At 35.3% G+C, this 23,170-nt stretch overlaps 1 protein-coding gene across 2 annotated transcripts; it reads right to left on the reverse strand.

Moving 5' to 3' along the window:
* Positions 1 to 229: 229 nt before the first annotated feature.
* On the reverse strand, positions 230 to 14,341 carry LOC101254525 (ubiquitin-like-specific protease ESD4). 2 transcript variants are annotated; one of them, XM_004229194.5, is made up of 10 exons: positions 14,116 to 14,341; positions 13,096 to 13,942; positions 12,853 to 12,932; positions 12,665 to 12,758; positions 12,477 to 12,575; positions 9,450 to 9,542; positions 9,245 to 9,364; positions 8,461 to 8,564; positions 1,433 to 1,505; positions 230 to 692 (listed from the first exon to the last, which is right to left on the reverse strand). In XM_004229194.5, the coding sequence occupies exons 2-10, from the start codon at positions 13,915 to 13,917 to the stop codon at positions 630 to 632; spliced, it is 1,548 nt and encodes a 515-aa protein (XP_004229242.1). In that variant the 5' UTR covers positions 13,918 to 13,942; positions 14,116 to 14,341; the 3' UTR covers positions 230 to 629. The 2 variants fall into 2 exon arrangements, with proteins under 2 accessions (XP_004229242.1, XP_010321353.1); XM_010323051.4 differs by having other exon boundaries at positions 13,096 to 13,970; positions 14,116 to 14,339.
* Between the last annotated feature and the right edge of the window lie 8,829 nt (positions 14,342 to 23,170).

Genomic DNA, 23,170 nt, shown 5'->3' on the forward strand with positions numbered 1-23,170 from the left:
GCCCAGTCCGTGACCAATTATTCATCGCAAAAGGGATGATAACGATGAAAAATCCTTGGATTCAAGGAAAGAACATAAACATTTCAAAAAAGAGAGCTCTCTACTTCTGACTTTTGGAATGAGAAACAAATTGAACCCAACCAAGATGCAAGCTTTTGATAACACGACATATAAACTGAATAAACCATTCCTGTTGATGAGAATGTAACCCCAAAGTGTGCAACACAGATCAAACAACAGAAATCTTTAACTTCCTCTTTACTGAAGAAATAAACAATTTCATAAGTTACAACTTTGTGCTTCCTTCCAGTTCATCTTCATGAGTAGAGAAAGGTCAGTAAGGAATTCCTCAATTGCTCTAAGATTTCTCCAAAAGACAGCTGGATGCTATATATGAGAATTCTAAAGACCTACCTAAAAAGGAAACAATTAAGAACAACTAAAGCACTTCAAACCTCAACCTACAAAATCATGTCTTCATCAGACAGTCAAACCACAAAATATACTAATCAGACGAGGCCTTCAGGAAATTGTTAGCAATACATCAATCATCCCAACAAACTCCATAGTCCACTCCGTTTGCTCACACCGGATATTTGAAATTGCAGCAAAGAGCATGTTCAGGCTTTTTACTCAGCTTTCAACCTTAAGATCTCCTTGACAGTCCTCGACCTGAAATATGGCATGTGCTCCTACAAGAAAAGGGCGACATTATCAGTTTCAATAAGCATGCTTTCTTGCAAAAAAAGTCACAAGGACTACTACACCAGCCACCACCACCCAGGTCTCTAGGTATCTTAAAAACATATTAGCAAAAACAAAAATCATTGTCCACAAGGGAAAACAAGAAAACATTTCTATCACAAAGAACAAGGTGAGCAGTAGGAAAACTAAGCTTCTAAGAGTTAGAACAAGACAGCTGCTTGGTACTAGCACTTGCTTAAGAAAAGAATTACAACCATTTTCATCTCAATGGTAGAGACGGAGTTCTTTATAACCCAAAAGAAGTATAAACATGTCGGAAAGGATGGGCAAACAAGGAAGTTGTTCATGGCCAAGAAATCGGTGAACATGGAAACAAAGCGAGAATTTTCAGAGAGAGTGAGAGAAAGAGAACCAGTGAATTATATACAGTTCTTGGAGAGTTATTGGCATTCTAACATAGCACAGGAAGATCAAAAGTCATATTCTTAGCATCAAGAAACCTAAAGTGGAAATATTTTGGTATGATAACCCAACCACCCACCCCCAAAACATATACGCACTCATATATATTGCATGTGTGCTGTGTTTGTACATATGCAATACATATATGTATGTACACACACACACGTGTTCCCCTTCCTACTCAAAACTTCATTTTGAACTGTTAGCCTCACCATTTTCAATTTTCATCCAAAGCTGCAAAGAGTATTCCAGTATATTGTTTTACCTGACTGAAACAGAGTCCTATATCTCTGCTGTAGAAATCAGCATACTTGAGCATGAACATACCACAGTCAAACCTGTACATAGTGACAGCTTTTATCAGTATGATTAGTCAACAAACTTCATCCACAGAAGTCAGTCGGTAGAAAATCAAGCACCAATAGTATAAAAGGTTGATTTATATTTCTTGTAACACGAACAAGCTAAAAAAAAAAATTGGCACGCTATTGTAACAAAATTTAGGGTCAATTAATTTGACCTTCCCAATCGTTAAACAAAACTTAATATAGTTTGATGTTTCATTTGATCAGCTTCTCTTTACAGTCACTAGAACTTTCAAAACACAAAAATTCAAGTTCCCATCCATTTGCCCTTCAATGTTAGTGTATTTGACAAAAAACAAGCTAACTAAATGTAATGACTTAAAGAATTGGGGCTTGGCCCATTTAAAACAAGTAACCAATTAATTACCTAACCCAACCCATTAAACTACTTACATCCTTAGTTATAACTCACCTCCTTAACAACAATAATAACTAGAATCTAAATTAAAAGAGAGAAACGACAACTTTAAAATAAAAAATAAAAGAGAAAAGCCAGTCAGCAACAACAACATGCCTAGTGAAATCCCACAAGTGAGGTCTGGGGAGGGTATAATGTACGCATGCCTAACCACTACCTCCTGGCTCCTGAAGGTAGAGAGGTTGTTTATGAAAAACACTCGGCTCAAGTGCAACAATATCCCGGTATAAAAAGAAGAAGACAATGAAGAGAAAATAGCAAATAACGAGGAACAATGCAAAAGTAGCCAAAAACAACAATATAATGATGAGATAGTCAAACAACATAAACATACTAGGATAGATTAATATTAAAAGAACAATCATAAACAAATAGCCACCCTAAGAAAGACAACACTACACTACCTACTACCCTTACACGTGTCCTACACACCCTCCAATCAAGGGTTATATACAGCCTTATCACCTCTCATAAATACTTCTTCACTTCTTCAGCCTACCTCTCTCTCCTCGTACCCTCTATAGTCAACCTCTCACACTTTGTCATAAGCGAGTCAATCATCTCCTCTTCACATGTCCATGTCCATGTCCAAACCATCTCTGTATTGCTTCCCTAATCTTGTCCACCACAAAGGTCAAACCCACCTTATCCCGAATATTCTTATTTCTAATCTTATCGTTCCTAGTATGACCACACATCTACCTCAACATCCTCATCTCCAGAACACGCATCTTCTATACATGGGAGTTCTTGATTGGCCAACACTCCATCCCATACAACAACATTAGTCTAACTACCACTTTCTGAAACTTAACCTTGAGTTTTAATGGTATCTTTTCTTATGATTAGGAAAACACACAGCCGCTAACCTTACATTTGGGTGTGCACAGGGTAAAAACCCCTCTCCTATGCAATAGCTCTCGAGATACCTTTTTATCACACAAGACTTTAGAGCCAAGCCTTCACTTCATCCACGCCACACCAATACTCTATGATATCATCGTCGATGTCCCAGTGCTCTATATCATACACCCAAGATACTTCAGTTTCTCCCTCTTGGGTATCTTTTGTGTCAAGCCTCACTTCAACGCCAACCTCATGCATCGCATCATTGAATTCACATTCCACATATTCTATCTTAATCGTGCTAAACCTGAACCCTTTAGTCTTCAAAGTTTGCCTCTACACCTCTAACTTAGAATTTACTCCACTGTGTGTATCATCATTCAATACTGTGTCATCCGCAATAACATACACCACGGCACCATATCTTGCACACCTCGAGTTTATACATCCATCACCAAGACAAATAAAAACTAACCAAGGGTTGACCCCTAGTGTAACCCCATTTCCATAGGAAGTGCTCTGAGTCTCCTCCCACAGTTTTTACCCACGTTTCTGCTCCACTGTACATCCCCCTACCACCGATACACCACTTGTCTCCGGGAATCTCCACAAGACTTCCCTCAAAACTTTATCAAGGCCTACTCGAGGTCAATGCACACCATATAGAAGTCATTCTTTTCTCGATATTTTTCCATCAAGTCACCTTACAAGTTGGAAAACTTTTGTTATCGCTCTCCTTGGCATGAATCCAAACTAATTCTAGAAAATAGATGCACTCCTCTCTCTCATTTCCACAACTCTCTCCCAAACTTTCATAGTGTGAGTTAACAACTTGATACCCCTAGAGTTGTTGCAATTGTATATCACCCTTATTCTTGTACAATAAAACCATTCTGTACTCCACCTCCATTTCTCAAGCATCTTACTTGTTTGAAAAACTCCACCTCTATCCTTGCTCTTCAGAACTCCATCAGAATCTCATCTGGACATGTTGCTTTATTCATGCTCCTTCAACAAATAGCAAGCTTTACTTCTTCAACCCTAATATGCCTACAATACCCAAAGTCTCTCAAAGTGCTCCAATTCGGTCAGCAAAGGATAAAAGTAGTGTTGCTGGTTTCAAACCAAGTTGTCCAGCAAGACTGATTTTCAGAAGAAGAAAAAACAAGAGGTATAAGATACACATGAGAGAGAAGGGAAAGTAAGAGGAAGATTGTAGAGACGATCAATATTTAGGAGACCCAATCACTTTCCTCCATTCATGACTTTCACAAGCAAGTTCTTTACATATATATTCACTGTGAATTCATCCTTTGGTTGGGAGAAATAATCATAATAACTGGGATTTAGGATTAAATAAAATCTGGAATTTCTTTTAAGAGTTTGAACTTTGGGGAAACAGACTAAAAGGCTGATTTTGGTATTAAAACTAGGGGATAATAACTTCTTGTTAATTTGAAGTTCCACATCATAGCCTGTTTGTAAAGATTGTTAGATATCATCTTCTTAAGATAGAAAATTTTGGTTGAAGCAGTAGCGGTGGTGATCTATTGAAGAGATGGTATTATGTCTAAAAATATTTAGAGTTCATGATTTTTTGGGATAAATAACATCTAAACATTATGATCCTTGGAAGCTAGGTTGGATTGATTTTCAACTATAGCATGTTTTAGATTTGTCTTTTGCATTAAAATCATTTATCCAGAAATTTTGTTTTCGTGCACACGGACAAAATGTATGATCAAATATTTGAAAATGTACAAAATCGCTTTTATCATGAGCTTACATATTGATCACTCGTGAATTTATGCTACTTCCGAGTTATTATATATTGTTGGATTTGAAGTTGACATAAGAAGAAAATGAATATATGAGGTATTATGAAAAAAATATTTCAAGAAGTTAACTTTGCAATTTGCCATTATTTAACATCAAGATTGTTAAACCTGGTGCACCTTGTAGGAAAAACTAATGTTGTATAAAGACCCTAACGATGTGATTATTTAAACAACTTGAATATAGATTTCATACATGAATTTGCTGAATTGATTGAAACAAGCTATTATTGATGATTTACAAACTGTATTTCTTATATATGCTTGTTCCAGGTAAAATGCTATGATTTAGGTTATTACTTTTGAGAAATATTGGAGAAGAATATTATGAAAATTGTGTATCTACATTATTACATTGAGACCCTATTTATAGACATTACATTGGACTCCTTTTTCAGCTGTCCTTCAGGATTGGAAATGGCAACTCAGTTAAATTTTGGAAAGACAGATGGCTTAACAATCAACCTCTCAATGTATCCCACCCTGCTATTTACAGAGGCTCCTCTAACATTCTTCAGTGGCTCAAAACAGAGAAGGTGGAATATGGGCACCTCGCTTTAGAAGGAATTTTCAAGACTGGGAGCTTAATGAGCTCTTTGATTTTTTCAGAACTCCGCAAGGAGCCTCAACTTGCCTGATAGCTTAAAATGGGACAACTCTGAAAAAATAATATACACAAACACAATGAAGGAAGAATACCATAAGTTGTACTCTTCAAATGACATGATAGACCAGTGGCCATGGAAACTGATTTGGAAGATTAGACTACCCTCTAAAATCAAGTGTTTCACCTGAACTACCCTCAAGAATGCTATCCTAATCCTGGACAATCTAAATAGGAGGAAACTTCAGCTAGTAAACAGATGCTTCATGTGCCTCAATAGCCTGGAATTAGTGAATCATTTGTTTCTTCACTGTCCGATGGCAGAAGCTCTTTTGAATATATTTATTTCAATTGCTGGTATCAAATGGATTTTCCCGCAAAGTGTCAAAAAGAAATAGTTGGAAGTTGGAGGCTTAGAGAAGTTGATAGCCCCATCAAGAAGACCTGCTAGATGATTCCATCATGTATTTTTTGGTGTATTTGAAAGGAAAGGTATCTTAGATGTTCTGATGGTATCTCAACTCCAATTAGCAGTTTGAAATCCTTTTGCCTTACTAATCTCTTCCATTGGAGCAACTTAACCCCCTGTAAATGATATATTACCCCTCTTAGATTTCATTAGTTCCCTCAATATGGCTGAGTGATCATTCTTTTGCTTGTGGTTAACTCCCTGATTAAATAGGTGTTTTGGTTCTCATGAGTTAACCATGTTTTTGTGCATGTAATTTGCATTTCCTTGATGCCTTTCTAATACAACATCTTACTTCATCAAAAAAAAAGGACTCCTTTTTCAGCTATCACACTACATCACAATCCTTTTCCAAGTAGGAAACTATTCTTGTTCTTACTCCTATTCTAACACTCTCCCTCAAGCTGGTGCATGCAAGTCATAGATGTAACTAATACGAGGACTGTTGAGAAGCTTCGTGAATATATCAGCAATTCGATCACTCGACTTTACAAATATGGTAACAATATCTCCTGAGAATATCTTTTCTTTTGACAAAATGACAATTAATCTCAATGTGTTTAGTCCTCCAATAAAATACTGAATTTGATGCAATCCACCGATAAAACACAAAGTGATCATCTCCACTATGAGTCATGTCAAACTCCTGCGCGAAGTGTTAAACTTCCTAAACCAAGCTTGCGAAGATTGTTTCAGACCATAGCGTGAAATGCACAATGGACATACATGACCAGTAGGCTTCTCTTATGCAACAAAACCTGATGGCTACTCGATATAGACTTCTTCCTCAAGATCATCGTGAAGAAAAACATTCTTAGTATCCAACTGATCAAGAGGCCAATGGTGACCGATAGCCGTAGATAGAAAAAGGCTGATATTTTATTTTAGCCATGGGAGAAAAAATCTTTGTATTCTAGCCCAAATATCTAAGTATACCCTTTGACAAAAGTGAATCTGAAATCGAGAGAGAATACAGTTGGAAAACTCAGATCTGGCGGATTTCATTGGTATGTTGGTGTTGTTGTTGTTTATTTGCTTGCTAGAAAAAGACAGGAAGAAGAAAACAGTGGTACTAGTTGTTTTTTTGCTTGCTAGAAAAAGAAGAAGAAATCAGTGGTACTAGTTAAATCTAGTTTTTTTTATTCTTGTTTTTTCAAACTTAACAAGGGTTGAATTGTTTTTGCAATTTTCACTAGCTAATGTCCATGTGTTCCTTATGACAATTGTCTAAAAGTAGAGTACTATTCTAATACTAAGGGCCGTTTGGTTGGAAGCAAGTTATCCGGAGTTAATTATCCCGAGATAAGTTATCCTGAAATAAGTTACTCACCATGTATATGGTATAACTTATCTCATCACTATGGTATAAATGGTGGATAAATAATCCAAGGATTACCTAATACCTCCAACCTAAGGCAAGATAAAATGATCCTACATTTTATGCGAGATTATTATACCTTATATCTCACATCAAACGATTCCCAACTACTGCTTGAATAGAGAAGAGGATAGTTCTTATTTCTCTTGAGGGATGATTTACAATGAAGAAATCCCTTTATTTATAGAAAAAATGACTTGGTCCCAAACTAAGGGCTTCTAACTTCTCTCCAAAAGACAGAGATTCACTATTATTTATAAGAGTTTCTTAAATCATTCCATATTTGATCTTGTATTAAAAGTCCTAACATTTAAAACTTTAAAATCACTTATTTTATCTTTACTTAAATTATGTTAAACAAAAAAAATAATAAAACAATTGAAATATTAAAGAAAGAGGTCATTTAAAAGAATTGAATGTTTTAATCTAAAAAATAGTACTTCAAATTAAAAAATGCACGCTATTCGAGCTAATATGTTCTAAACTTAATAAACAAGCTTTTGAAGTCATAATTTTCCATCATACTTGCAATAGAATTTCAATCATTTAGAGCTACAAGAAAAATATTAAAAAATAGGCTTTCAGTTACTTCCTATCCAAGTTAGGACTTCTATTTCTACAACTTGATTGGCAATTTTCTTAAGTATATATAATAGAATATAAAGTGAAGCTAGCGTCATAAATAAACAACACTACTAACAAGAAAAATCATAAATATCTAATTATTTCCTTTTATTCATCTTTTAAGAAATAGAGTTAATATAAAATAATATCTTCAAATTTTGGAGGCAAATAAAATCCTATTAGATTTAAGAAATGCAGCTGTCTATAAAATAATTTCACTCGATAAGTTTTAAATAAATCTCCTAAAGACACTATACTCGATAGTACTTTACTCTTTTCAAATTCTGTTCTTTTTAGATCATATAATCTAGTAGAATTTAGATATGTCACGGTTACACAAAATTGATTGATGTGCAATTAATGATCTAATTATTCTCTTATTTTTCCCTAGATTTGTTGATTCATAACACGATGATTCAAGCCACAAATTGTATTACTTCATGTAACGACAAAGAAGGGTTGAGAGGTTTTTGGTTTAAATCTTCAAAGGTATTAGTATACATATCTTTGTTTGTACATCTTTATTAATATATGCATCATGTTTCTCTTATAAGCACACTTTCAATAATATAACGTACACAGCAGTTTGTTCTTTTTTATATACATTTACTATTAATCAACGCAATACACACATGCAAAGCACGTACAGTTAAACTTAACTAGCCTCCAGCATGTCAGAAAAACTTGTTAGACCAACAAGATTGAAGTATTACATCTTTATCAATTAAGAAAAAGAGTTTTACATAGTACGTACCCATTCTCTTGCTCTGGAAGGTCCTCAACAAACTCTAGCTTCCATGAGTTAATATCAATATATTTCCCATTCTTGTCCTTCACCTCGTCAATGAAGTACCTAGCCTACACATGTATTTTCCATTTTTCAAAACATATTGGAACTTTCAACCTAAGGCAATAAACATGAGATTTGTTTGTTTTTTTCAAACACTAATTGCATCAACCAGTGTTAGAAAGAGTACTTGAATTTTGCTTCGTATATCGTCTTTTTCATTCATTTAGTTTTCTGCAATTCCAGATTAAGCATGACATAACAGAATGGTATCACAGTAAGAAAATCACATTATTTCCGGCAATTTGAAACCCGGAAGAACGGGGCCCACCCCTCAACCTTTTTGCACTATCTCTCATTTTCTTTTCAAAAACTCTTCTCTACCAAATTTCAACAGGAATTTGGTAGTGTCTAAAGAGTTTTTGAAAAGAAAATGAGAGATAGTGCAAAAAGGTTGAGGGGTGGGCCCCGTTCTTCCGGGTTTTTCAAATTGCCGGAAGATAATGTGATTTTCTTACTGTGATACCATTCTGTTATGTCCTGCTTAATCTGGAAGCAACACTACTTGCAGAAAACTAAATGAATGAAAAAGAAGATATACGAAGCAATATTCAAGTGCTCTTTCTAACACTGGTTGATGCAATTAGTGTTTGAAAAAAACAAGCAAATCTCATGTTTATTGCCTTAGGTTGGAGGTATTAGGTAATCCTTGGATTATTTATCCACCATTTATACCATAGGCAAAACATACCAGCACTTCCAATACTTGCTGATCTGTTCCTCCAAGTGAATCAAGATATTGGAACTTTTCATCCTTCTTGTTGATGACAGCTAAGCACCAATGTACTTGTTTGTGGATAGGGACAAAAATCTGGGTAAATTAGGACGTACCAATCAATATACAATAGACAACATAACAAAGTAAAAAAAGAGAGATGAATGATGAAAACTCTTACTTTGTCACATTCAAAGAGGCAGTAACCCAGCTTCCTTTGGGATGTCCATCTTTTCACAGATTGATAGTTATAGTCTCCCTTGTTACTGATTAACTGAAATTGCAGAAAATGTCCACAAGAACAATTAGCAGATATAACCTTCTGTTTGTAAGTAACTTTATATAAGAGTTTTACACACAGATTTCAGTTAGGGGATGATAAGTAAGATGCAATGATGTATAAAAAGGATAAATTCAGGGTCGCATTCTACTAGTGATTCTAGGCATCTTATATTGACTATTAACAAGAAAAATCTACGACCAACTTGACTGAGAAAACCAGAGAGTCAACCATCAGATCATGCATTACTCAGAAACTCAAATCACCACTAGGAACAAGGTTCTCTACAGAGATCAGCATAGCAACTATCAGATATTCATTAACTCTTCGTGACCAGAAATAGTTGGTGATGTAATAATTGGTAATCATGATCCTTGCTGATCAGATGAGGAATCTGTCATAAAGAGGACAAACCCTGCAAAGGTTTCTTCTCTTTGAGGCCAAGGTAAAAGGGAAACATGGTTATTGATACACAAATGAGATTTTATTTTAGAGCACGCACTTGTTAGTACATTCCAATTGCACGTCACAAGTTCAAACAGAAGTCTAGTATCTAACTGGAGAGGGGTTCGAGTCGGGAGGGGCATCATCCACTGAGTTCTGAACTTTGCACCTTTAGCCCTCGGAAAATTTTCAGTTATAAAAAACTTAGTACATTACAAGCAGCATCTTCGCCATCTCTAAGTATCAAAAACAGCACCAAGAAGGTGCTAAATATGTTCCAAAGGTCATCAGGGGAGTAAAGTTTAAAAGGAAGATTAAGTCCCAAATGTTATATCTCAATCTTACACTGTTTGTATTTGAAGCCTTGCGAGGCTGACATATCAACATGCTAAAGAGTGTCATACTGTAAATCAGTAAATGAGATGCCAAATGTGGAGGAGTTGACTGGAATCTTATGCTGCAATACTGATTCACTACCAACCACTTACCTAGGGCTTCCATAGATGCTAAATACAAAGCTACTGACATCTGAAGGGATGATTGAGAAATGTGAGAAGAGGCTTGAAACTTGGCAAATACAATTTCTTTTAATGAGGGCAAGACTTACACTAGTCAAAAATGTCCTAGACAACATCCTTACATATTACATATCCCTATTTTCTATGCCAAGCAAGGTCCTGAAACAGATTGACAAAATCATAAGATCTTTCCTATGACAAGGTAACAGCAAGGAAATAAATTTCACTTAGTGAAGTGGTCCAAAGTCACAGTGACTAAAACTCAAGTAAGGCTCGGTAAAGATATCTGGAAATGCACAACATAGCTCTCTAATGAAGTGGCATGGAGGTACACACAAGAAGAGCAGGCCCTTTGGAAGGAAGTCTTAAATGCTAAACATGGTGTCCAGAATCACAGGTGTACTGAATTATCTAAAGATCCATATGGGGTAGGCCACTGGAAGTGCATATGCAAAATGTGGGGGAAATTCTCACAAACTCTCACTTTGTTCTAGGCAATGGAATGCACATCAAATTCTGGACAGACAAATGGCTAAGCAGATGTAAGCTAAAGGATGACTTCCTTAGCTGTTTCGGATCTCTACATCCATACTCTTTCATCCCAAAAAAAGAGAAGGAAACACCTGGAACAATCTTTAAAAAGAATACATGACTGGAATACGAAGGACTCCTCAACCTTTTCTCTAGAACGGAGGGCTAAACATAAATTCCCAGTCAGATGACAGACTAAAATGGGGTAATACCAAGAATGGGAATAATTCTGTCAAAGATGAATATGCTTCTGTTTTAGCACAAAATGAAACTGTGACCTGCTGGCCTTGGAAGTTAACATGGAAGACAAAACTGCCACTAAATATCATATGTTTCAGCTGGACTGCCCTGCATGAAGCCTACTAACTCAGGAATCAGGACATCCTCAGCAAAAGAAGCATCCAGATTCTGAAAAGATATTTTATGTGTTAAAAGGCCACAGAAACAAAACATCAGCTTTTCCTGCAGGGACAGTTTCAACTGATATGTGGAGTATGCTTCTCTCCATTTCTGGACTCAGTTGGGTCATGCCACAGTCCACCAAAGAGGCTTTTGAATGTTGGAGTAGCTGGAAAGCTGGAATACGTCAGAAGCATATGAAGGATTCCACCTTGCATTGGCTAGAATTTAAGGCAGAAAGAAACAGAAGATGATTTGATGGTTTATCAACTCCAAACCAGTTTACTAAAGCTAGAAATCTTTTGAATTTAGCAGCTGGAGCAATATATCCCCTGACAATTTCTGCATTTTGTTAGCTCTCTGGTCTTAGGATAGACACCTATATTTAGGAGTCCCAACTCAATATTTTTTATAATCATAAACATAGTACTCTTTAGCATTTCCTTGATGGCTACTATGAAGCTTTTTACTTCATCAAATAAAAGAAAAACATTTCTTCATAAAGACTGGAAAAGATTAATGAGCAAGCATGCCAATCTATCGGGTATCTGCGATAAAAGTGCATTCTTTTCTTTTTTGAGTAAAAAGTAACAGGCAGACTGGGGAAACATGGTTAGTAACTTTAGGAGTGTGTGTGCTGTGTAAATCCATAATCAATTTATTTATTTTCTAATTGTGATGGTCGGGCTAGCTAGTCCTGATGCTTTTAACAACTTGGACAAACAAACTCCATTCAAAGAAATGTGAATTTGAAATGTGAAATGAGAAGGAGGTTACCGGAGACGGAGTTCCAATAAGCACTAAGAGAAAAAGAAAAGAAGAAGTGAAATAAGCCTTAAAAGGCCAACCCTCGGGCAAAGAAAAAAGATAAAGGAAATAAAATCACTCTCGCCATGAAAATTAATACAGAAGATAAGTGATATAAACCTAGAACGGCTAATGTACTTTATCCTTGAACACGCAGCATATACAACAACCTAGCAAGCAACTGAATAACTTTGAAACTCAAATTTAATTTTGAAGGCATAGAACTGACCTTCTTGTAAAAGAATGTGTTAAAGAAATGACATTTCAAGAACTTTTTGGGCTCCCTTCTTTCTCTCTCTTTTAGTAACTCAAGATACACATTAATGACCTGCAAAAGAAGAAAACTTCCTCATTCCCTTGCACCTTTCCAGAATCTTCTATAACCACTACAGCTCAGTAACTGACATAAAGTATTACCTCGTCGTTCAACCATGCCCCAGGCCTCAAACACTGCAATATCTCTCCAGTAATATCAATATTGGAGTTCTCATGTTTTGCCAAAACCTTCCTCCTGCAAAAATAAGTCCATGAAAAACATACAAATGAAGTGCAAAATTGATAATTGGATTAGTTTGAAAACAAATTAAAGTTTAAATAAGTTATACCTGCTAGAATTAGATAAAGCTCGAGAAACTTCAGCCTCTTCCTCCTCATCAAGGAGCATAAAGGGTTCTGTAATCACATCCTGCAAGTTAATAAACCACAAAATAACATATAAGGTAATGATTTATACCCAGCTTAATTTTTCTTCATATAATTGCAAATCAAACGAGGCCTATAAATGCACGCAAAAGACATTATATGCAAAAGACATAATATTATAATAAAGGCTCCAGCAATATTATCACCTCCTTAACATATTCTTCTTTCTTCTGAGGCCTTAACAAATGTTGCGTCTCACGACGCTTCTCAGTATACTCTATATGAAATTGCAGTCTCTTTAAATGGTCATTTCTTTTCTCAGCTGAACCCAGCAATTTCTTATATGGAGGAACTGAAGATGAAGTAGAAGCAGAATCAAACTTGCTACTCAAAGATAATGTATCTAGCATCTTTTCTGCATTCTCCACCTTCAACTTCACACCATCCGACACTGTTACAACAGATGAACTCAAAACCTGAAAGTTCCTATCCATATCCTTAACAGCATCAGGATTATCCATGATTTCAACAACCCCATTACTCTCCTTCCATTGCGAACCCGACCCACTAGCAAGACCCGTTTTTGCATCAACCCCAGTCCCCAATTCCTTAACACTTGAATCCTCAGACACACCCTCTTCACAAATTTCATCATCATCAATGTTTATCACTTCTTTATCTTTTTTCACGTACCTCAGCGTTTCAAATGCACTTCTTTTAGCTCTATCATACTGTTGAGTTAGAAAATTCCCCATTTTGTCAGATTTTAAGTTGGACCCTCTTCTTAATCGTCTACAAGGAGCATGAATTTCTCTTTTTATGGGTGTTATATTAGATGGATATTTGAAAATTCTTGCAGCAATTGATTTTCTGGAGAAGGGGTGATCTTGGATTTGGTTCATAGACGGAGAAAGCCTAGGTTTTTTGGATATGTGGTCAACGTTAGAGGAAACTGAAAGTGGGGTTTTGTAATTCGAGTTGAAAAAATCATCACCACGTTTTCGGCTGCTACATGTTAAGGCCCCCATTGAAGAAGATATTTGCCGAGCTTTTCTGGAAATTGACAACCGCAGTGAATCATCTATGCATGCATTGATAGATGTCACGTATTTGAATTGCAAAAGGATAGAAAAAGGAAAAACCAGAGAAATCCCAAATTACAAACAACGAATTCAACAAAAACAAGAAAAAATGATGTTGAATTTGGGTTAAAGTTATGAACTCACCGAGGAGAAGGAAGAAAGAAGAACGTGAAGGGACAAAGGGGGAAGTTGCAGAAGATCGCAGGGAATTTTGTTTGCAAGGGAAAAGGGTTTCAGAGGCTTTCCCGGCTGCTTGGGGAATTCAAGTTAACTATTTTGCTGTTTTTGTCCTAAAATCAAACTAGTATCAACACTACAATATGAGTGCAATAAAAATAGAGAGAGACAACCTTTTGAGAATTTTGTCTATAGTTTTAATTATATTATATATATATATATATAAAACATAAATGCATATAAAAAGATAAATATAAATATGATACTAATTCTTGAAAATGCGGCAAAAAAGTTCTTTTATCTTTTCTCGCGAGCAGGAAGCATACTAACAATATGTGTTGCGTGATTTTATTGTGTTTTTTGTACTTCATTGGGTGAACAGTTAACCAAAAACTAACTTCGATTCGTCCGTTCAACAATGTGGACAACTGCTTATAGGAACGTTTCACATTAATTGAGAAATCAGAATAGAAAGTTTAGATAGAAATTGTAGGAGTCCACTTGTTTAATCAACTAGTTCACAGTGGATACTCCTCCTTGTTTCAACTCATTCATGGCAATTCAAAGTTTTTCCATGTCTATGTTGGTGTCCTTGTGCATGTGAAGAATCTTATCTACAGTTTTTTATAGCACCTTCGTTTCATTTTCCACAACAAGCAATCAGATCTTGATGTCCTTTGTGTTCTTGAGTAGTTAAGTAGCTAAGTGAGAAGAAATTTAGGTCAATTTGACAGATTCAATCTTTGCTATCACTCAGATCTTCTCTTGCTATTTTTTACCGACTAAGACATATTTAGAAAATGTGAATATTATACATTGTAGAGACTTCAACAGGTTTGAACTAGAAAGATCGTCAATGAGTTCACTAAAATCTAAAAAGTAAGTGATCATAGTACAATGCTATAAACACATTCAAATTCTCGATACTTTCCGTCATTTGTTCCTTAAATCAGATTGTTCAAGTTATCTTATATTTATTAAACAAGCAGTAGAGAATAAATAAATAAATTTATTTTAAATTAAAATACTGCTTAAAGGACCCTTCCAAGAAACCAAGAAAAAAAGAGGGCCAAAATCTAGAGATCGAATCTTGATTTTGCAACAATTATTTTGATGACTTCTAGGAATACTTCAAAATCCTCATGCTAGATACCATTCATGTAAGGGACAAAATCAAAAATTTTAATATTAAACTCAACCTCAAATAAACATTCATTCGCAATAATACAATTTTCATGTTCAAAATTTTCATCTCATCGTTATTTTTAACGATACAGAGATTAACATAAAACAAACAGACAAGCTTCCCATGAAATTAAAAATATAGAAACAACTTTTAAGTGTTGAGAAAATTACTTACAGAAAAGTGAGAGTCTTTTGGCTGACCTAGATTGGTTACTCGACCAGGAATAAAGGACCGATTTTTATAGGTTATATACCTCTTCTTTTGCTCGACAATTTGGAACCTGTGCATGTCTTTTGGAGAAAGATATTGGGATACATCAGAGCGCAACTTTTTCATAGAGAGGGGTTTCTTTCTTAAGGAAGATGCGGCAATGTCAGATACAGAAGAAACGTTACGATCGAGAGTTCCATAAGAACAATCACCAATAATTTTTGGAGACTCCATCCAAGAATTTCTAGTCATGATGAAAAGACAAAAGAATAAGGAGAAAAAGAAGAGGAAATAAATAAGTAGAAGGTTGAATGATTTATGAAAGGGTTTTATGAACGAAAAAAGAAGGAGAAAAGGTAGAGTGAATTATTGAAAAAATAGAAGACGAAAAGTCATGCAAAAAAGGAAAAGGTCTTAATTAAAGGGTCAAATATAAGTATTAAAAGAATTTAAAGAAGAAGATAATATAAATAAAAGGAAAAAAATAAATAGGCAAAATCAATTTAATTTAAACATGATAAGGTTAAGACTGTTTCTAAGGAAACAAAATCTTTCTTCTAATAAAATTTAGCAAAAATATCATTTAATTGGTTTTTGGAATCTACGAATTTAAATATAAATATTCATTTTTAACTTGATCTCTATAAAATGATGTTTGAAATTCATATTCTTTGTTATAGATTGGTGTGTAATATATTTAGATAAACTAATGACACTAGTATTATCACAAAAAATAGAAACACCTTCATAAGATAAATCGTAGTTTGCATCATCCATAACCGTTGAATACCACAACTTACAAATGCTAGATATTCAAGTTTTCTAATAGATAAAGCTACAAGAATTTGCTTTTTATTGTGCTAGAATTTGATCATTTTTTTCAAATACAATATCAGCATATGAGTAATTAACTAAATCAAAATTTGATGAGAAAGAGTACTAAAGTATCGATTCAAATGAGTTAATGAGATAACAAGTGATTCTTTTGACTACTGTGAGATGAAATTTCTTTGATTCATATTAGATCTTGTACATTTGTATATTTTGTTCATAATGTCTGGTCAATGCAGTCGAGTAAAATAAATGTCACGATTTAAGATACTTTTAGATATGACATGGTGAATAGAGTTCCATGAAATCCTAACAAGTCACTTGACGTAAGCATATACTAAGAATAAAGTAAACAAAAGTATAATCTCTCATCAACACTTCAATACCAATAGATTACAACATAATCAAAAAATATACTATGTATGACAATAAGCCTCTAATATCATCGTACGTGACTTGGACAAGACCTTAGCTCATGAAGTAAGTTTAAAATTGAAATTAACCAAAAAAAAGTATCATATATAGTTTTGCTCTCGAATCATGAGGACTCACCGAAGCAACTCACTTGAATCAAATCCATTAGCCTCGAGTGTGTAGAAGAACATCTAATCATATATTATAATATAATATAATATAATATAAACACAATAAATGATATACATCAATACATGAAATGTATCAAGTATGAAAAAATGCTTAAAGACAGACATAAACATGATAAATATGAAAAATGTATAAATGCATGACCAAGTACAAGATATCAAACATGATAAGCTAAAATCATAAGTCATAAGACAAATTCCATGCAAATTTTTATAAGACCTTTTCATAAGTTGAAACATAAGCCTTTGAGAAAAAACATTTTGTAAAACGTTCACCAATAATCGAAATAGACCATGTGGCTATAATACGAAATATAATATCTTTCTACACCGAAAATAAATTGTCTTACTGCGCAATATACGGATCATATCCATGAGCTTAGGTGGATCCATTATCTAGAGTCAGTTAAGAATTAGTCATACAATGACACGTAATTAAGGGATAAGAAGATTACTGCTAAAGACATGACCTCTACGAACAGATGTGCCCATATCTCAAAATCCTCTTGGTGTTAAGTAAACTCCCAATAGAATAGCATAATCATATTCTCTTCAACAAATTCAGCTTACAGCCACAGGAATTCTTAACAACATTTGAGAAGTGTTACCAAAAAATTTAAGGCACACTTTTAAGGTGTGATCTTTTATACATGACTTTTGGCCAAAAAAATTTTGGCAACACTCGTAAAGTGTGCCTTTTAAAATAAGAGAGTACACATTTTGAGTATTGCCTAATGCTTATCGTGACCAATGACACTAACCTATGATTTCAGTGTCTACGATCGTCGATAATATAGTATCCAACAAAGAATTGAGGTCGTGTCCCAAAGGATCAGTTTCGAGAAGATGTAGTCAATTAGAATTTTGTTCTAATTAGTCGTAGCTAAAGATATATTAACGAATAAAAATATTGTAAATCAAATGGGATGACACAAAAGTGTAAAGTATCAATGGGGATTTTGTCACAAGTATAGCAAAAATGGTAAAATTGCAAAGGAAATTAAGTATGATGAGAAGTTTTTGGGGTGTGACCACAATACAAGTTGAGATAAATCATTAGGTATATGCTTTCTACAGGAAATTTGCAAAATAATAGTGACTAGGTCAAGCTTTAGATGGAAATAAGTTCTCTGTCGAGCAATGTGTTCCTCTCAAACACCCATTTGCCGTATGAAGGCCAGCCTACGGCTTACCCCACTCACTCTTTGTAGAGGAATGTTAGGATATGGGACTAGGGCTCACCCTCTCGGGCTGAACCTTATGTCGACCCACTCTTTAGTCCATCAGTCTAGAGGTCTTGCTTTCACGACCTCCCTCTTGGACAAGTCCAAACACATGGATGAGTTTGCATTTGCTACGTTATAACCACTAGGTCAAATCACCATTATAATACATCAAACCTGTCAGCAAGCAAGATCCAACGATAATATCAACTCATATTTTCTACATTACATCCCAAGAATGGGGTTTTTAGCCACGCATCAAATAATAACAAAATACACCTAAAATTATACTAAAATAAAATGGGTATAAGAAATTAAACCTTGATCTACGCAAAGGAAGAAGAATGGAGAAGACTCGCTTCCAACTTGGGGAAGATGAAGCCCTTCTTTCTTCAAGTCTCCCAAAAATCCTTTCCAAACTTGAGAGAAAATACAAGGAAAATATTATTCTAAAGTGAAAAATTATAATAATGTTCTGATCTCTTTTAAAATAATAATTAAGGCTAGTATTTGTAACTTTCAGATTAAGTGCTTCGGCAGACCATTTGGTGAGATTAGTCGAGATCACTGAATGACTTGGTGATTCTCCCTTATTCTATTTGATCATAGTTTTGTGTTTGCCTTCAACATCTTCATGTTCTAGACCATTGGGCGGTTTAGCATTGCTTCACGAAACTGTTCGAAAAGCGCTGACTGCTTCTTTCATCGCCTTTTTTATTCACTTCCTTCAGGGCTTCGTATGCTGGAACAAAGTGCAGAGTACGTCCCTTCGGCGGCTCCCCAATGCTCAAGCTTCGGTTTCTTCAATCTTTTCAGCCTTTTTGTTTCCTTTTGCGTGTAAGTGTCTATGCTTTCCCTAAAACTTCAATACCTTAAACTTAAGAGTTTTCATCAGATATTGAGACTAAAAAAGTATTTAAGGACACTATTTATATTAAAATAAAGCCCTAAATAAGTCTACTTTTTGGACTCATTAACACCCCAACTTAAACTTTTGGTTGTTCACAAGTAAAAATAAAGTTCAGCAGTTCAATTAGGATGTCAAAAATAGTATTACACAAAATTCAATCCTGAACATACACAACAAGACTCATACAACTTATGCAAAAATCAATTGTGTACTCAAAGATTCAAGTTGTGACACACCATTACCAAAGATTCTCAAGTTCACAATACTTGCTACTAATACAAGTTCAAGTTCAACAATAGTATCTGAATGCCTTCATACAAAGAATGATTACATATTCACACACATTGGTCAATCAATTTAAGATCAAGAATCAGATGCAACACTCACACTCAAAAAGAAAAACTCAATGCATGTTTCCACCCATAGGTTTGCCTTTATTTTTTGATGAACTTTGGTTTGGCTTACTCAAGATCAAAAAGGTCTTTCTAAGGCTTATAATTGGGCTTGTAACGGTATGGTCATTAAGACTTAGTGAATCAAAATCCTCATGAATTGTGATGCTCTCAACACATCCTTGTTTCTTCCTTCATCACTTTTTCTTCTAGTGCTTATAAGTCATCCTTTTATTCACTTCTATGGATTGCTTGGAAACCCAATTTATTTTGCACTTTTATTCACAATTTCTTTTTCATTCTTTTCTTTTCTCTTGCTTTATCCCTTTTTTTAACATGGAGGGTTTCCATTTTTTAGTAACACCATAGGGTAAGGAGATTATTCTTGCATTCCCTTTTTCTTTTTCACCACAACCCCAAATTAAGCTTTTGGCCTAAGTTGGCTACTCACTAAGCACATATCACGAGGATTATAGGTAATGGAAAATGCAAGGTTTAGGTTTCATCAAGTTTTTTCCAAAGAAGGAAAGACTCAAGGGTGTTCAAAGGAGTTTCACTCACTTACGGGTAGGCCACAAAAGAGGCAAATGTTAAATAGGCTCACACTCTTTAAAGTTGTCTAAGATCATCTCAAGAACACGTCGTACTAAATCAATCAGGCTAACGGGGCAAATTCTAGGTTTACTCATGCATGGTTCAAAGTAAGGTCATCGTACAAGGCATGGATACCAAAGTCAAACAAGACTATACACTTTCGCTAGTGTACGAAGGTCATCACAAGAGAAATCAACTTGATACATGACTAATCACAATGAGATGCCTTGAGTTCATATATTGTCTATACAACTTCATTTGATCTCATTGTTGCCGCACATTCATGTTTATTCGATTGAAAACACTATTCAAGTCATCGGTATTAATAAAAATCGAGACTTAATTTTTTATAAGAACAACCACTTTCAACACAGAGGTGTCAAAATTTTCAAAAAATAAAATTTTTTCGGAAGGGTCAAAATTGTTTTGCAATTAAATCCAAAAAGAGTCATAAGCTCAAACAATCGCAAAGAAGTTTTAAAACACAATTTAAAACAGACAACACAACTACAAAGTAGAATTCAAATTAAAATCAAGCATTCATCGTTAGCAAATAGAGGTGAGCCTCACCCCACCAAAAATAAAAGCATGTGTCCTCAAATGCGAATAATAAAAATCCAAAAGTGAAGGTAAAGAAATATAGAGAGGAAGGTAAAAGGAGAGATCTTTTTTAAGCAACCGTTTCATCTGTCTAGGCATTGGTGCTAGGGATATCAGGATTCTTGGTTACTCTATAAGGCTAGCTGCATTGGAGAAAACAAAATGTTTATTTACTTTGGACACTACCACTGCTGTACCCATCAAGATTTTGTCGGTCTCTATCTGATCTTCACTTTGTTTGCACACATATCCTCATCTATCTCTACCTCTAACTTAGGTCTTGCTATCTGTTATACTTTGGTGGTTGTCTGACAAATTCTTGACGTTGGATTTACAAGTGAACTTTAGTTGTTCCACATTCGTTCTCAATTTAACAATAGCAGTCTTCAATGTTGTCTCCTCATTTTTGGCCCCTTGGTTACACTAACACACTGTTTTAGAGCGGTAAGTTCATCAATAGTGGCTCTTAGAGGCGTTACAGCCTTAGCCAGGGCATTCAGAATCATGCCTAGAATAGAGGCTTCTAGGGTAACAGTCCGACGATTTGCATACATGACAAGATGTCCTATCCTGAATGTGATCGGGATATGGGAGGCGATGACAGAAATGGATCTATTCGGTAACAGCACCCAGAAGTCCTGTTGTATAGAAAAAGGGTATTACCGATGACATACCTAAAGGTTTAGAAGTTGGGTCAGGTAAAGGTGTCCTTGTAGGTATGGTTTTAGTGGCCACTGCTTTCTTCTGGTACTTCCCTACCAGTTTTTTTGTTGAATGAGTAGGTGTGATGACTTGAAGGGTTCCAACCTTAAATGGGTTATTTGACTCTTTTGAGCGTAATTCGACCCTCCGTGCTTTCACTTGCCACTCTTCGTCAGATTCCATAGTTTGGGATTCTGAGTTTGTTTCCTCACTCTTAGATGTAGTGAAATAAAAGTCATAAGACTATCATTATCCAAAGCTTGCTTCTGGTGGCACATGTGCTTTTCTTTTGCCCTTCTCTTTTCTATCGGCTACAACAAATTTCTTTGACTTAGCTTTAGTCATTGTTGTCTTCTTAGTTTAGGTGTTTCATGTTCCTTTCCCTTGACGTGGAAGAGCTCGTCCAGCGACTTTAAACCTAGCCATATATGCAATCACGTTGGAGCAAGTTAGATATGTTTGACTTCTTGTGAATCGCAGCTTGCAAACAGTTTTCCAATCATTCAGTGAATCGCGGATAGTGTTCAGTGACATGATTTTGTTCGCTGAAAGTCATTGTGTGAAATGAACTTAAGGTGGATACTATGAACGATCAAGGATTTCCTTCGGTGAATTAATAAACACCCTTTACGGGTGTAATTTTTTTGCCGAAATTAACAAAATGAATCATACAACGCTTTGAAATTTAAGGCAAGCTGGAACATTCAAGTGTAACGCCGAATGTTTCGGCAAGCTGAATATTGATCGCGGATAAACTCATCCCCTAGTTACAGTTTATTTTCTTAAGATATGTCCTACAACCTCAGAAAACACAATTTTTAATACGCACAACTCAGATTATGGTTGGATCTACAATAACCATTGCTAGTGGTGTTTCTCGAAGAGTCCCACACACTTGAATAGGATGAATGCAGCTCACATGAGTACAAACACTATAAAATGAGGAGGTGATAGAGGACTAACCTTTTATGCAGATCTACCCAAAACTATGATTCTATGAAGTAAATTAACCTAAATCCAAGCACTAGTTGATTAGTCAATGTACTTACTGTGTACTAAAAGTTCTAAAAGATACTAAGTAGGTACAATCTTGCGAGAATCATGAGTGAGAGAAATTAGGAAGGGTAAAGGTTTAAGTCTGCCAATTTATAAAACTCATCCAAATCTCAATCATTCGGTGATATTAGTCATTGTTGCTCAGCTACTTAGAAATCCTCCAAGTGGGTATTAACTTCGCCGAATTTTACAGGATCTCCAATTTCCTGATGGTTCCAAGGGCGGTCTTTATCGGGTTCGCCGATCAGGTTGGCGTTGCACACATAGGCTTATATCCTCCACTTCATGTATTTCACACACAAACACACAACATCAAAACACCTTTATTTCAAAAGTAACAAATCAAAAGCAATTAATGGTTTTGGGTTCTTTTCAAATAGGGCCTTAGTTAATGTCATGGCATGACATAAGGAAATTCTTATACTCCACTAATAGGGGTTGTCCCCGTGTCACTATGTAGCTTTTCTTGCAAACCTTGACGATGCTCAATCAGCACTTGTATCATTTGAGATTCCAACGCTTGAATGAACGTAGCATGCACAATTGTATCTGGTTAATCATCAAGACATTCCTTTTGAGCTCCTCTAGTATCATTTAATGATCATTGAATTTCAAGACTAAAAGAGCTAACATTTCTTTGACTTGCCCCTCATCCTTGTTATCAATTTTCTTTCGTTCGAGGGAAGAACATAGCACTGCACTTCAAGATCCACAAT

Source organism: Solanum lycopersicum, chromosome 1 (assembly GCF_036512215.1).
Source record: "Solanum lycopersicum chromosome 1, SLM_r2.1".
In the NCBI taxonomy this organism is placed as follows: domain Eukaryota; kingdom Viridiplantae; phylum Streptophyta; class Magnoliopsida; order Solanales; family Solanaceae; genus Solanum; species Solanum lycopersicum.

Bases quoted from the DNA above. Each gene is read 5' to 3' on its own strand.
- LOC101254525 (XM_004229194.5), bottom strand. From the start codon at position 13,917: ATGGGGGCCTTAACATGTAGCAGCCGAAAACGTGGTGATGATTTTTTC. The intron at 12,933-13,095 runs GTGATAATATTG...ATTAACTTGCAG, and splicing joins AAGAAGAATATGTTAAGGAG to GATGTGATTACAGAACCCTT. The intron at 12,759-12,852 runs GTATAACTTATT...TTATTTTTGCAG, and splicing joins GCTTTATCTAATTCTAGCAG to GAGGAAGGTTTTGGCAAAAC.